Raw genomic sequence first — 15,965 nt, 5'->3', positions numbered from 1 at the left:
AACCTCCCGATCCGCCTTGCTCTGTGCATGACAGGGGGCGGCGCCCCAACTCCCCAATCAGCCCTGCTCTGAGCCCGACCAGGGGCTGCACCTAGGGATTGGGCCTGCCCTCTGCCACCCAGGAGCAGGCCTAAGCCAGCAGGTCGTTATCTCCCGAGGGGTCCCAGACTGCGAGAGGGCACAGGTCGGGCTGAGGGACCTCCCTCCTCCCCCCCAAGTGCACAAATTTTTGTGCACCGGGCCTCTAGTAATAATTATAATTAAGAAAATATTAGACATAGGAAAGTTCTAAAGTTTTTTTTCCAGATAGATAAAGTGTGGTTACTATTATCTTAATTTCATGTCATTGTACTTTATTTCCTAGAGTCTTATCATTCAATGTGTTATATATGGTAACACACACTGCATCAGTTATTTTTGGGGGTTTTTTTGCAGCTTGCTAGGGTACTCTACCCTCCAATTTTTGATAGCAATTTACCTAACTTGCACTCTTTAGAATTTCAGCTGTCTATAAATATATTATTCTTGAAGGGTGATTAAACAGAGAAATTCATTAATTAATCAGTTAAAGTTATTTAGGAAGAAATCCTTTCAAATATATTTGACATAATACAATAACAGTAAAAGAATAGCAAATGTGTATTGATAAGTACAAATTAAGATTAATTTGAGAAATGTTCCCTGGTTGTTTTGGGGGAATGTCATCCAGTTCTCAAATAGGGTACTAATTGTGAAGATAACCCTTTACTTGATTAGGTTTATTTTAAGAGAACAATCAAGGCATTTTTGAGGATGTCTTTCTGTATATGACCAAGGAATGGCAAATGAAATACTATTTTTGGGGGACTTAAATAAGCTTGTTGCTATGGAATAAAAGTGGTTAAGTCTCACTAAAATACATATACTGAAAGTAAGTATTTGGAATACATTATACTAGAATATCATAAATTATATGAAAGAAAGAAAAGAAAAGAATTTATACATCAAATATAATTTGTCTAAGTTTCCCTTTTGCAGTGCTGAAAATTTAATAAACACTTCTTTTTAAATAGTCATGTTAATTATGCTTTCACAATATATATGTATGAGTTTACATATACACATGTATACAAATGTGTATATGTATATACTATTGCACAGACAACTACACATACACACTTAGGTATCTACATAAAGATATGTGACTTCTTGGATGATTAATTTTTATATTTATGTATACACTATTATAGTTCTTTTTGACCAGTGATTGGTCATAAGGATCAGGAAAAGTTAGAAGGGAAGGTATGGGAGCAAACTGTGGAATATTAAGACTGCAAGTCAACACAGCGTAGGAGCAGGGTGTGGCTCTGTGGGTGTTGTGTTGCCAAGTGCTGAGGACAGACCTTCAGATCTAAGTTCGTCATGGGGCAGCAATCAAATTTACCGGGTAGTCGGTTATTTTCAGAGCTCACTGAACTGCCATCATTTTAAATTTCTTGCCCACTCATGGATCAAAAGGCAGAACACCCAGTTTTAACAGAAAACTAAGGCTTTTTAGCACTCCTAAATATTACCACACAACATGTGAAAAAATATTTCAGAATACTTAGACATGCATATAAAAGTATAAATATGAACACATAAGTCATGTACAGGAATATTTACCCAGACTTTTAATGCAGAATGGCTCCTCTCACTCAGAGGCAGCACCCTGTGCATCCTCCTGTTTCACAGTATTCAGATGTGATTAGATGCATTTGATTAAAATGCACATGAACCACCAGAATTAGCACAGTCTGTCTATCAAGCCCTGTAAATGGCCTTGTGAAGAGCTGAATGTCAGTGTATCTAAGAATATAAGATTGTATATGTGATTCATGGTGGAAATATCTCCTTTTTTGGGGAAATTCCGGCAAACTGATGCCTAGAATGCCTTTCTCTGCCTACTCAAATTCTATCAGCCCTTTAATGTCCAGCTTAGTTCTTACCTCATCTACAATATCTTCAATGAGAAGCCTACCCTATCTATTCCCTTTTCACTTCAAGGCTGCACAGCACTGTTATATAACAATTTTATGGGCTTATAACTCATTTTTCTTAATAGAGTTTAAGCTTTATGAAGGAATCTACATGTTTCTTTTATTTCTTTCAAAGCACTGAACACATTCCTAAGAACATAAAACATACTGAATAAATACATAGAAAAAAAATGGTCAACTAAAAGGAGGAATCAAAGTATAATAAAAATGAAACAAATTTGCTTATTGGCTAGAGTTTTGGATGGGTTCCTCTTACAGCTATGTACAGCAATTTATATTTTCAGTGCTATTTTTATCTATTTCTGAGAATAGTTTTCCCACAGTATAGGGGAGTGGAGGCCCTGGGGGTGGGGGGAACACTGCCATTTTTGCAAATCTTCAGTGATGAGAGTAGTTGAGGTAAGTTTTAGATTTAGCTTATCTTATTCCTCTTGGACTCCTGATCTTAAGATTCATTCGTGACTTTATGGTCACATTCTTCCCAAGTCTCATTTCTGCTAAAAAACAAAACAAAACAGTAATGTAGGCTGGAATATACCTAGATGTCTAGGAATATGGCCTAATTGTTCACAGTCCACATAATACCACCCCTGCTTTCAGGTATTAGTGTGCTAATTGCATGCTGGACTGATTCATTAAAACAAAGACAAAAATAAAGCAAAAATCCTTACTATAGAGATTAATAAGACTATCTGGAGAGATATTTATAAAGTTACTATAATTCTTTCCTCTGAAAAAGAGTTCATTATGTAACTTTGTTATACATTATCTCTGCTGACAATCTTAGAATTTTTTGGTGTCCTTCTGTGGTGGAAAATGAGTTTGTGCTGTGACAAATATCTTAAAGTCAGCAAAAGCTTTAGCTCCTCAGGAAATCTGTATGGTCCTCTCTCCCACTCCATTGCTATTATAATACAAAGGAATATATTTTAAATCATAGATTGAATCTTAAATTAACCATGTACAGAGCAGAATTAGAATAAAACTTAGTGAGTTGAAGAGGATCTAGTGTGCTTTCTTTTTTTAATTAAACCACTGAAGCCCAACTATGTCATTTCACCTTTGATTCATCTAAAATTACTCTGAGATGCTTGACTGATCTCTAGCGTATAACCAAAATTGTGTTGGAATCTTTATTTGACATTTAAGGCAGTCATGAAAATGAACATTGTTTCATAGCTCCAAGGAGCAAAGAAGCCCTCCTAGGTCTGAAGAATTTCCATGGGTAGTAACTTTGAACTTAATATAAATTTGACCTATCCAAGCATTGTTTTAGTTACTCACCAACACTAACATCTAGCTTTCACACATTTCCATGAGTATCATCAGAGCAAGTAAAAAAAATTGCCTGAAGAACTCTTTGTGCACAGATCATTTTAAAGTTTATTGCTAATAAAAGCTTTAGAAGTCTTGGTTCTCTCTATCTGTCTCTTCTCTCTCTGTATATGATACATGATATATGGTATATGGTATGTGATATGTGCTGTGGTTCTATACAAATAGAAGCATACCAAAATAAGCTAGACATATAGACTATTCATAGAGGCAATATAAATGAAGAGGCAAATTTTTGCTTGTTCTTTGTTTATTTGTTATTTGTTTTCAGATTGTTTCTGATGTTTTTATTTACCAAGGGCAATTTATCAAGTTAACAGATATATAGAGTACTATTTATAGTGCCCTTACTGTTTGCCATGAACACATTACATACATTATGTTCATTCTTACATGCATGCATTATTTTCTATAAAGTATGAGAAAACCCAGTGGAATAGCTATTATTATTTCTATTTGATAGAGAAAGCAACTGAGCATCTTAACCATTAAAACTATTGCTGCTAGCATACTCTTTATAAAAACATGTTTTGAACAATCACTTCCCATTTTAGAATGATTTTGAATAATTCTACCAGTCTAACTATGGAATTCTATTGCTAGGCCTATAGTTCTTATTTTAGTTTCTGCACATTAGACTAGTTTTCACCTCTGCAATTTTCTTTCAATTACCCAATGATATTTTAGGGATATCAGAGTTCTAATTTTTTGTTAACTTAAATGGTCAAATTTTTCAAATGTGCTTATTTTTTTATTATTTTATTTTTGTGGTTAGACAATCATATATTTTACAGAGTGGTCCCCCTGATATTTCAAGTACCCCTTCCTTCCCCCAGGCCCATACATAGCTATTACAATATTATTTTGTCTTTATTAGATAGGATTATATTTAGCTTTACCTGCTCTTTTCTTTTTTTAAAAAAATTTTATTTTATTGTTTAAAGTATTACAAATAGTGGTACATATGTCTCCTTTTTTTTCCCCCATTAACCTTCCCCCGGCCTCCCCTACCCCACAGCACATGCCCTCACCCCACCTCCCCAGTGTCTTGTGTCCATTGGTTATGCTACTATGCATGCCTACAAGTCCTTCGGTTGATCTCTAACCGCCCTCCTCCCCCGCCTTCTCACTGAGGTTGGATGGTCTGTTCAGTGTTACCTTGTCTCTGAAGCTATTTTTGTTCATCAGTTTATGTTGTTCATTATATCTACATATGAGTGAGATCATGATACTTATCTTTTCTCTGATTGGCTTATTTCGCTTAGCATAATGCTCTCCAGTTCCACCCATGCTGTTGCAAATGGTAAAAGTTCCTTCTTTTTTACAGCAGCATAGTATTCCATTGTGTAGGTACCACTATTTTTTTAAACCACTCATCTGCTGATGGGCACTTAGGCTGTTTCCAAATCTTAGCTATTGTAAATTGTGCTGCTATGAACGTAGGGTGCATATATCCTTTCTGACTGATGTTTCTGATTTCTTGGGATATATCCCTAGGAGTGGGATTGCTGGGTCAAATGAGAGTTCCATTTTTAATTTTTTGAGGAAACTTAGTACTGTTCTCCACAGTGGCTGCACAAGTCTTCATTCCCACCAGCAGTGCATGAGGATTCCTTTTTCTTTGCATTCTCTCCAGCACTTGGCATTTGTTGATTTGTTGATGATAGCCATTCTGACAGGTGTGAGATGGTACCTCATTGTCATTTGATTTGCATCTCTAGGATGATTAGTGACTTTGAGCATGTTTTCATATGTCTGTTGGCCTTCTGTATGTCCTCTTTCGGAAAGTGTCTATTTAGGTCCTTTGCCCATTCTTTGATTGGGTTGTTTATCTTTCGTTTGTTAAGTTGTCATTATTTGCAGATGACATGATATTGTACATAGAAAACCCTAAATACTCCATAAAAAACTATTAGATTTAATAAATAAATACAGCAATGTAGCAGGATACAAAATTAACACCCAGAAATCTATGGTTTTTTTATACACCAATAATGAACTTACAGAAAGAGAAATATAAAAAAAAAATCCCATTTACCATTGCAACAAAAAAATCAAGATACCTAGTAATAAACTTAACTAAGGAGGTAAAAGACCTGTATTTGGAAAACTACAGAACATTAGGAAAAGAAATAGAGGAAGACATAAACAAATTGAAGAATATACCATGTTCATGGATTGGTAGAATCAACATCATTAAAATGTCCATACTACCCAAACCAATCTATAGATTCAATGCAATCCCTATTAAAATACCAACGGCATATTTCACAGACCTAGAACAAACTCTCCCAAAATTCATATGGAATAAAAAAAGACCCCGAATAGCCACAGCAATCCTGAGAAAGAAGAACAAAGATGAAGAACAATGGAGTCAAGACAGTTTCTTCAATAAATGGTGTTGGGAAAATTTGACAGATACATGCAAAAAAAAATGAAACGACCACCAACTTACACCATACACAAAAATAAACTAAAAATGGATAAAGAACTTAAACATAAGATGGGAAACAATAAAAATCTTAGAGGAAACCACAGGCAGCAAAATATCAGACATATGTTGTAGCAATATCTTTATAGATACAGCTCCTAGGGCAATGGAAATTAAGGAGAAAATAGACAAATGGGACTATATCAAAATAAAAATCTATTAAGCAAAAGAAACCATCAATAAAACAACAAGAAAACCCACTGCATGGGAGAACATACTTGCCAATGTTATCTCTGATAAGGGTTTAATCTCCAAAATTTACAGGGAACTCATACAACTTAACAAATGTGCTTATTAAGAAAAGACTTCTCACCCTAACCAGTTTGGCTCAGTGGATAGAGTGTCAGCCTGCAGACTCAAGGATCCCAGGTTCGATTCCGGTCAAGGGCATGTACCTTGGTTGTGGGCACATCCCCAGTAGAGAGTGTGTGGGAAGCAGCTGATCGATGGTGTTTCTAACTCTCTATCCAGCTCCTAGGGCAATGGAAATTAAGGAGAAAATAGACAAATGGGACTATATCAAAATAAAAATCTATTAAGCAAAAGAAACCATCAATAAAACAACAAGAAAACCCACTGCATGGGAGAACATACTTGCCAATGTTATCTCTGATAAGGGTTTAATCTCCAAAATTTACAGGGAACTCATACAACTTAACAAATGTGCTTATTAAGAAAAGACTTCTCACCCTAACCAGTTTGGCTCAGTGGATAGAGTGTCAGCCTGCAGACTCAAGGATCCCAGGTTCGATTCCGGTCAAGGGCATGTACCTTGGTTGTGGGCACATCCCCAGTAGAGAGTGTGTGGGAAGCAGCTGATCGATGTTTCTCTCTCATTGGTGTTTCTAACTCTCTATCCCTCTTCCTTCCTCTCTGTAAAAAATCAATAAAATACATTTTTTTTTAAAAAAAGAAAAGACTTCTTATCCTTTGCTGGGAAGTGTTCAAGAATACATGTTTTGATTATAGTTGCTTTAAAGATAAGTTTTGAAATGTCTGTCATTTACTCAGCAATAAATCGGTTGCTCAATCATACTATCAAACTGAAAATAAGAGGAAAGAAAAGTCAACTTAATGGAACCCAAACAGGGAACATGTTTCCTGGGATGAGAATGTATCAAAGGCAATTTAGCAAGCCCTAACTCTCTTGGGCAGTCAGGGTTGTATCATGTGTTATGGGTAAATTATCTATTTTGTAAGTTAGGCCAAAGTGTGCTCCTTCACCTAACTGTGAAAGTATTCTTGAAAGCCCATGAAACCTTATTATTCTAATTACCAACAGGAGGGGCTGATAAATGAATTATGAGGCCAGGTATCATTGTCATTAAATAGACCTCACTCAATTATTTATCCATGGGTCTGGGGTTACAGCTCAGAGAGCTGTGCATATTATACCAGCGCTTGCTTGAGCTCTGAGACCTGGAGACCAGCTTATAGTCTTGGCAGGTGGCTTTTGTTGAATGCAGTTCAAGGGGATGAACACATTTTTCAGTCAGAAATTTGGATGGTGTGAAGCCAACAGGTATTCAGAGTTTATCCACAAAAGTCTACTTCAATTTTAACCATGTGGAAAAATCATTTTAAGTTATCCAGATAAATATAAAATGGTAGGAAAATGAATTAACTATAAGAAAAATATGAAGAAATGTTCTTGCTTTTTAATTTTCAAAGACACTGCTCTTTCTTTTCTTGCATTCTGATGTGTCATGGGCACTTCAGCGTTTTAACTATCAGTCAGTGTTTATCTTTGTTTTGGATAGTTTCTTTTTGCATTCTGCTTCTAATAGCACAATGAAAGATGTCCTCTGGTGAAGAAATCTGTTATCAGGGAGGAGGGATTGGGTGATGCTGGTTTTCTTCATCTTGACATCCTGCCAGCTCACTGCAAAGGTCAGCGGTGGAAACAGTGTAAGGCATGTTCTCTCCTTGAGTCACTGACCACATGCAGTCCAGTGTTCTTTCTTCTAGGCCTTTGAGCAGCGAGAGTGCTTCCTTACATCCCAAGAGCATCAAATTAGGGGAATCAAGAGTCTGTTCTCGCTAAACACTTACTCTCTACCCACCCATGGCTGCTGACTTTGTTTTAAAGTCATTACCCAGATTCCTGATGAATTGAGACTAGTAGTTATTTTGGCCAGGATGAGCAATGGGGAGCAGGAGGAGGTAGAAGGGCTGTTCAGGGTTCCCTTTTGAATTAAATTTGGGGGCAGATCTCTTGGAGAATGGAGGAGGAGTTAGGACATCAAGGAAGAGAAGAAATTCATACCTGAGATTGTGTGAAGTAGAGTGAAGTCCAGACTTTTATATTGAGGGCAGTGTGGGGTAGTCATTAGGAAATATGAAACTATGCCTAACATCAGGACAACTTGGCAATTGGAGATAGTCAATAAAATCTCAGTTAGATTGTTCAAAGGAAAATTATGTTCATAATAAATGACAAAAACCTATGACTGCCATGTAAATAAGTTTCTATATTGTTAAATGAATTTGTAAGTAAATTTCTGGTGATTTTAATTTGATTATAACCCTGACTTTCCTCTTTCTCGCTTAAATCATGATAGTTGTTTCTGTATCATAATCATCAGCTCACAATTAAAAATCTTATCAGAAATATAGAGTAGAATAGCTATTTCTTTATAGTTCTGATTGTTTAGAGCAGTCTAGTTTTCTAACCAGCCACTCATCTAGTAAGTAATAGAATTCTAATAGGCCAAACTGAGTATCTTTTCAATTATCTGCTAAGTATCTAGAATAGTGAATACACCCATAAAATAGGAACTTGACATTTGAAAAGCAAATTTTACTAAGAAGAATTTTTGATTTGCTACTTATGTGTTTATTATAATAGAGAATGATGTGATAATTCCTATGTATAACTGGTTTTATGAATTTAAAAATTCTTGATGCCAAGTAATTGAATTATAGTCAATTCTGCTATATAACATGGTGTATGAATTCCTAAAAATCACTACAATATGCAAAATCGGGCAATGAAAACCATAGGGTTTATATGAAAAATGGGAAGAGGGGTACAATACTCAGAAATGTCTTCAGCGACACACGGAAAGATAGATGTAAAATGACAGCAACATTTTACACATGCTAAATGGTTAAGAAATACATAAATTCTACAATAAATGTGGCAGCTTACTTTGAAAAAGACCTGCAGTTTGCTGTGGAAGTGCTTTAGCAGGGTTGCAATTTGTGTTACTGTAAAGTGTGGAAGGAGGGTCAGTGTAGCACCAGCTGTGAATGGATGTGGTTTTGCTAAATTAGATGATACAGTCAGGGAGCTGGTAGATGAGGTGTGTGCATTTTGTTTATTCTTACACTGCTAGGTTTAGCTGGATGCAATTTTCGACATTCTCTCAGTGGTTGTTTTTTTTTTGGTAGATAAAATCACATATAAGCAAACAAAATTTTGTGTTACGCTCAAATTGTTCCATAATCTATCATTCATACTAGAACAAATTTGCAGTTTCAAAACAAACATTTCTGTAGGATTGACTGTGTAATAAACCCTTCAAAACGTTCACATCTGTGATCTTACCTTATTCTTGACACCATCCTGGCAAGCAGGGAGGGAAGCAGTTGCCTGATTTTTATCTGTTTGTTGGGGAATTCTGACCTGTTAGAGGCCACACAGTAACTAAAGTGACCTGTGCCAGAACTTGCTCAGGTCTCTGTGAGTCTTGGGCAAGTGTGCTTTCTTGTGAGAAGCAGGACTGATGAATGTGTGCACAGAGAGCATCAAAAATATGGCCAAGGTGACAGAGACAAATCTCAGAGGCTGAGTTAGAATCGTTACCTGATTTTGAGTTTAGATCAGTTCAACATTTTATAAATGTCTGCTAGGTGCCACACTCCTGTCTTATCATCTCTATGATAGATAGGTAATGCTTAAATGTGATGTGTTTTCTTGATTGCATAAATCTAAAACCCAGCCACGAGAACTTAGTTTATTCTTTTTGATGTGGCTCTATTGAATGTTTTAGAACGTACAGAATGTTTTAGAAACCATTTCCAATGACTCTTCACATCCCAGAGGTCATGTCAAATGTCAGGGTGTTTGACAACAAGGCCAGTCTAGTAACTTCTCTCCATTTCTAGGAGGCTCCCCTATGAAGTTTTTGAGAAGACTAATGAGGAAGAGTATAATCCCAAAGCCTAGAATGACTTTGTTTTCAAGCATTAATTGATGTTGGAAAATACGATTATTACATACTCTCCTGTCTATATATAGATATCTACCCCGAGTTATGCTATTCAGCTCTATTTGCAGGAGGGTTAGGTTTATTGAGCACCTCCTATAGTCAAAGTGATGGTCAACACTGTGGGAGCTACAGAAGAAGATATTGTCCATGCCATCAAGGACTTGGTCTGGGGCGGGGGGTGGGAGGGTGATGGCTGCAGAGAATCTTCTCGTTGTGCTTGTGTGTTTAATGGCAGAATGTGGGTGGTGCAAAGGCATACGTGAGCAGTAAGGCACCACTGTCTAGTTATCGACTGTGTCAGTGGCTGTGTGTTGTGTTTTGATCACTGGGTATCATAAAATCATGAGTTCAGCGCTAAGAACACCTTACAAATAATCCTTCACCGACTTTTCCTATTATTCAAGATTTATTTTGTTTGTTAATAAGTTTATTTATAGTCACGTGTTGAATGGTCTTATCTGTAAAACTGCATATTCCAGGGGCCATCCAGCTGACAACAGCATTGCACCTGTATGATCACAGTCCAGGTTTGGCTTATCTCTTGGGTTCTCTATGGCCCCTGTGATGTCAAAACAAGCCTGGCCCACCTCTACTTTATAAAGATTTTTCATATATCAAATAAACAACAATAACAAAATTGACCAAAGTTACAAATAGTGTACATTTTTAATACTATATAATAAAAGCCTAAAATGCTAAGTGTCCGACTGTTTGTTCGACCGCTTGACCAGTTGCTATTATGTGCACTGACCACCAGGGGGCAGACAATCCAACTAGTAGGTTAGCTTGCTGCTGAGGTCTGGTGGATCAGGCCTGGGCGAGATGGACTGGACATTCCCTGGAGATCTCCCGCGGTCACTCCCCGGCCCTGATCATGCACCAGTGGGGCCCCTCGGCCTGGCCTGCACCCTCTTGCAATCTGGGCCCCCTCGGGGGATGTTGGACAGCTGGTTTCAGCCTAATCCCCTCAGGCCAGGCTGAGGGACCTCACCAGTGCACGAATCTGTGCACCGGGCCTCTAGCATGTTTATATTACCCATTTTGATGTTTTTTAAACAAATATACTAATATAACTACTGTAAATAAATATTTGGAAATTATGGTAAAATATGAATTTGAAGCCCTTTCTAAATGCAGGGCTAAGTCATGTGTTGAGAATTCCTTTCTATTTTCCTCTTCCCTCAATTACATTGCTTTACATAATGTGATTTTTCTGTTTTAACTCATAATTTCTTTTACAAGATTAAATACCAGGTCAATAAGTATGTTGCATGTCAGTTTGTCCTAAACTCTCTGCCCTATTTTTTTTTTTAAATAATTCTTAAAAAAGAAGGAAAGAAAGTATTTTAAAATAAACATTCTGACTGCCAAAATCTGAAATAAAGTTCAGATTCAATTTTATATGTGGTAGAAATGAGAAGAGCTTGGGTTCTTTATTTTGACATTCAGTATAAATTCCTTACTTTTCAATGACTTCAGCTGATAAATAAGCTAGACTAAAATATCTTATTCTTACTGGCCAAAATTTAAAAATCTTAAATATCCATTACAAGTCCCTAGGTTATGAAATACAGCTTAGATTCACTTGTTAAGGGTTTGGAAGAAATAAGATTGAAAAATTAATAAAATTAAATGTTCACTGCCTCTATATTCTATTAATCTCCATCCACCCCCACCCACCCCTTATTTTGTTTTGTTTTCTTTTCTTAGGGAAGCAAAAAAATTTGTGAGTGAGAATGAAGGAGCTCTTGGGAAAGGAAAAGGAAAGCGGTGGTTTGCATTTAAGATGATGATGGCCAAGGTAAGTATTTTCATAACTCAGTTTGGTTGATGCCATATATTCTCAGTGGAGGCCATATTGACTTGTAAAGGGGAGAAAATTGATTGTGTTCTGAGAAAGAGGAAAAAAGTACACTTTATATGTTTAAATCACATATACATACACAGTACATATACACTATATCTGTGATATTAGAACTTGGAGGGGTGATTCAGAAAAAAATCCAAAAAGGCCCCTTAGAGGAGTTAAATTGAAAACTAAGTTCAGAAACATTGATTCATGGCAAAAGATTTACTTGTGTAATTTTATCACTCCCCAAAGTAAAAGACTGCCCCTTTGATTTTCATTACCTGGTAGTTAAGAGGTTCAGGGTCCACATTTCTTTCTCAAAATGTCTACAAGTAACAGAACCATATATATAGCTCTTCTCTACCATGAGCATAAACTGTGAATTGGATAGTAAATAAGAAAATACAAATGATATACCAATGAAATATGGATTTTTGGAAAATATAGAAGAGAAGCTAACATTTATTTAGTATTTACTATATGCCAAGCACTGAATTAAATCCTTCTATAAAGTTATATTTAAATTTAATTATCACAGCAAGTTTGGTACATGGTACTATTATCCCCTCTTTACAAATAAGCTAAATATATTTCCATAAAGATGTTTTGTGAATAAAGTTCATATATCTTAAATATAATATATAATATATTTTTTGATATATATATATAATCTCATAGGTTAGTTTTGTTGTTTTCACAGTGTAAGTAAATGAAATCATATAGTATTTATGCTTTTGTTTCTGGCTTTTTTTGATGCAATGTTATGTTCATGAGATACATCCGTGTTACGGGAGTTATAGTTCATTTTTATTGACATGTTATATTCCATTGTATGAAGAGACCGCAATTTATTTATCCATTCTATTATAGATGGACATTTGGAATGTTTTTCATTTAGGTAATCTTTGAACTTCAGACTTGCCTCATACTGTTATGTAGGCTTTATGTGCCTGTGCAACTCACACATTATCCAGTTTAATGTACACACATGCAAAGTTATCTGTCCCCATTCTTCCAAGCGATCCTCTGGATGGCCCAACATTATGGAGTAAAATGGAAGGAAGTTCTTTTATTAAAACAAATTCATGGCTTTTTTTTCTTCTTCCCTTTCCTATGACACCATAGCTTTCTATTTAGCTGACTGCTCTACCTCTACCAAAGTGAAGTGTCCCATGTCACAGTACTTATCATCCTGTATTGAAATATACAGTATATTCTAATAGACCCAGAAGACCTTCAAGACAGGATCTATGTCTTACTCACATTTCATTAATTTCTTCATGTGATGAATATTTATTTGATTAATCAATACCATTTGCCCATCACCTTATTAGATGCAAAATCAGTCCCTGCTCTCTTATGTCTGGCAGAATAAACAGGTATTTTTAAGCATATATTCTGTAAACAAGTATCTGTGAACATTTTTGAAGTAAATTGGTCTGGAGAAGAGTGGAGAACAGGAAGGCAAGTACTGTTTCCCCTATCTATCTATCTATCTATCTATCTACTTACTTACTTACTTACAAACAGCAACATATCGTGCCAGAGAGCTCTTTCCAAGCTCAGTGTTTTGTGAGATTTGGGGATGGGGCTGGGGATGAATATCTTGACAAACAAGAGGTTGGGCTTTCTTGATGTTCTTCGCTTCCTTTTCAGAAATGGGTCAAATTTCTCCGTGATTTTGAGAACTTCAAAGCTGCTTGTGTCCCATGGGAAAATAAAATCAAAGCAATTGAAAGTAAGTGCTCAACAGATCTCAGATGGGAGGTTGGCCTAGATAAATGTCTCATAAGCTTATCAGATGCCTTTCTTAGTGGGAAAGATTAAAAACAAGAAAACAAACAAATAAACCTGCGTTTTACATCTTTTTTGCTCACTGTGAAGACTTACTAGTACTTACCCATCACAGCACTGGAGATCCCACTCTCCCTTCCCACCAAACTATTCCCCTTCTGACCTTGTTCTTTCTCCTACACAGGAAAGTCAGTGTTGTGCACAATGACATTGAGTCATATCATGGGAAGGCAGAGATTTTACTTGGGCAATGAACCTGACGTTGAAAAATATATATGCCCTCATGTTAGACAATAATCAAAATGAATGTCTAAAATGAATGAAGAAATCTTAGAGCCCCATTTTCAAACCTCTGAAGTAGAATAAGCAATAATCATCCAAGAACTTCCTATCTGAATATCATATTATGCCTTCATTTTTATACAATATTCACAGTGTACAGGAAGGCAGGAGAATATACTTAAATAAAAACCTGTTTAAAACAATGCTCCAAGCTTATAATAAGGCAAATAAAAAATTTAAAATATTGTAAATATAATAATAAATTATTTTTAAAAACAAAGAATATAAACAAAAAGGGATACCATTTTTTCAAAATATATTTTTATTGATTTCAGAGAGGAAGGGATAGGGGGAGAGAGATAGAAACATCAGTGATGAGAGAGAACCATTGATTGGCTGCCTCCTGCATGCCCCCTTACTGGGGATGGAGCCCACAACCCAGGCATATGCCCTTGACTGGAATTAAACCCAGGATCCCTCAGTTCCCAGGCTGATGCTCTATCCACTGAGCCAAACCAGCTAGGGCAGTGATACTATTTTTAAAACTAGTTTTAAGCACAATCTTGCCATATTCTGGTTTCTAAAGGTTTGGACTAGGACCCGATTTTCTCCCGGGTCTTGGTTTTCCTGCTGGGTAAATGTGGCATTGCATTATTAAAACGGGGCCTCCACAGGGAGATAGCACAGTTGCTGGATGCCTCACTGACATGATTGCGCACACTCTCAGAGTCACTATTCCCCGCCCTCAATCTCACGTTATCAAATGGCAATGAATTAAAACATATCAGCTTATTAATTGCACTCCCTCCAACATATTTCTGTACCATCCCTTTCTTGCTTTATTTTCCTCAACATTTATGTACAATGATCTAAAATACTGTCTTTTGATTGAATGGTTAATATAATTTTCTTTTATTTTACTTGTGTTCATTTCTTCTGCAAGACAGGAAAGTAGAGATTTTGTTTTATTCACTCCTGGATCACTAGGCCTAGAACATGTTTGACCTTAATCAATATGTGTTGAGTAAAATCTTACCTAATAATAGACAAACATGCAAATTGACCATCCCTTTGCTATGCCCACCAGCCAATCGGATGAGTATGCAAATTAACCCAACAAAGATGGCAGTTAATTTGCATACATAGGCGCCCAGCGGTGATCGGAGCATGCGATTGGAGCTGAGGGGTCCCCTGCCCAGGCCTAATGCCTCAGCCAGGGGCATTAGGTCTGGGCAGGGGCGGAGCCGGCGATGGCAGGGAGCAGGGATGGAGCCCCCGATGGTGGAGAGCAGGGGCAGAGCTGGTGATTGTGGGAGCTGGGGGTCCCCTGCTCAGGCCTAACGACTCAGCCACAGGTGTTAGGCCTGGGCAGGGCCGGAGCCGGCAATCGCAGGGAGCTGGGACTCCCCTGCCCAGGCCTAACGCCTCGGCCACAGGTGTTAGGCCTGGGCAGGGGCAGAGTGGGCGATCGCGGAGAGCTGGGGGTCCCCTGCCCAGGCCTAACGCCTTGGCCAGAGGTGTTAGGCCTGGGTAGGGGTCGAGACGGCAATTGGTGTGAACTACAGAGGAAACACTTTTTCTGACCGCTCATTGGCTAAGCTCCCTGTATGCCACTGGTAATATTCTTAGTAACTTGGGTAATAAGAATCCAATAAGGTGGTCTAGGGTTTTTCACCACACTCCTGGAGAAAAAAAGGAAGGTTTGCTGCTAGAGGGCTAAGAAATGTCATATCCTGCCCTAGTTGGTTTGGCTCAGTGGATAATGCCTCGGCCTGCTCACCACAGGGTCTGGGTTCAGTTCTGACCAAGGGCATGTACCTAGGTTGCAGGCTCCTCCCTGGCCCGGGCCCAGGTCAGGGCTCATGCAGGAGGCAACCAATCAAAGTGTTCCTCTCACTTTGATGTTTCTCTCTGTCTTTCCCTTTCTCTTCCACATTCTCTAAAAATCAATGGAAACATATCCTCAGGTGAGGATAAAAAAA

At 37.3% G+C, this 15,965-nt stretch overlaps 1 protein-coding gene across 2 annotated transcripts in view; it reads left to right on the top strand.

The window, feature by feature from the left end:
- TMC1 (transmembrane channel-like 1) overlaps positions 1 to 15,965 on the top strand; it is a 147,496-nt gene that overhangs the window by 66,566 nt on the left and 64,965 nt on the right. For both annotated transcript variants that reach the window (XM_014541280.1, XM_014541281.1), the window contains 2 exons: positions 11,769 to 11,859; positions 13,564 to 13,645. In XM_014541280.1, the coding sequence (XP_014396766.1) occupies positions 11,769 to 11,859; positions 13,564 to 13,645 (173 nt within the window). The remainder of the gene's footprint in view (positions 1 to 11,768; positions 11,860 to 13,563; positions 13,646 to 15,965) is intronic.

The sequence above is a fragment of the Myotis brandtii genome, unplaced genomic scaffold, assembly GCF_000412655.1.
Source record: "Myotis brandtii unplaced genomic scaffold, ASM41265v1 scaffold266, whole genome shotgun sequence".
NCBI classification, from domain to species: Eukaryota; Metazoa; Chordata; class Mammalia; order Chiroptera; family Vespertilionidae; genus Myotis; species Myotis brandtii.
This window is presented reverse-complemented; position numbering and strand designations above follow the sequence as displayed.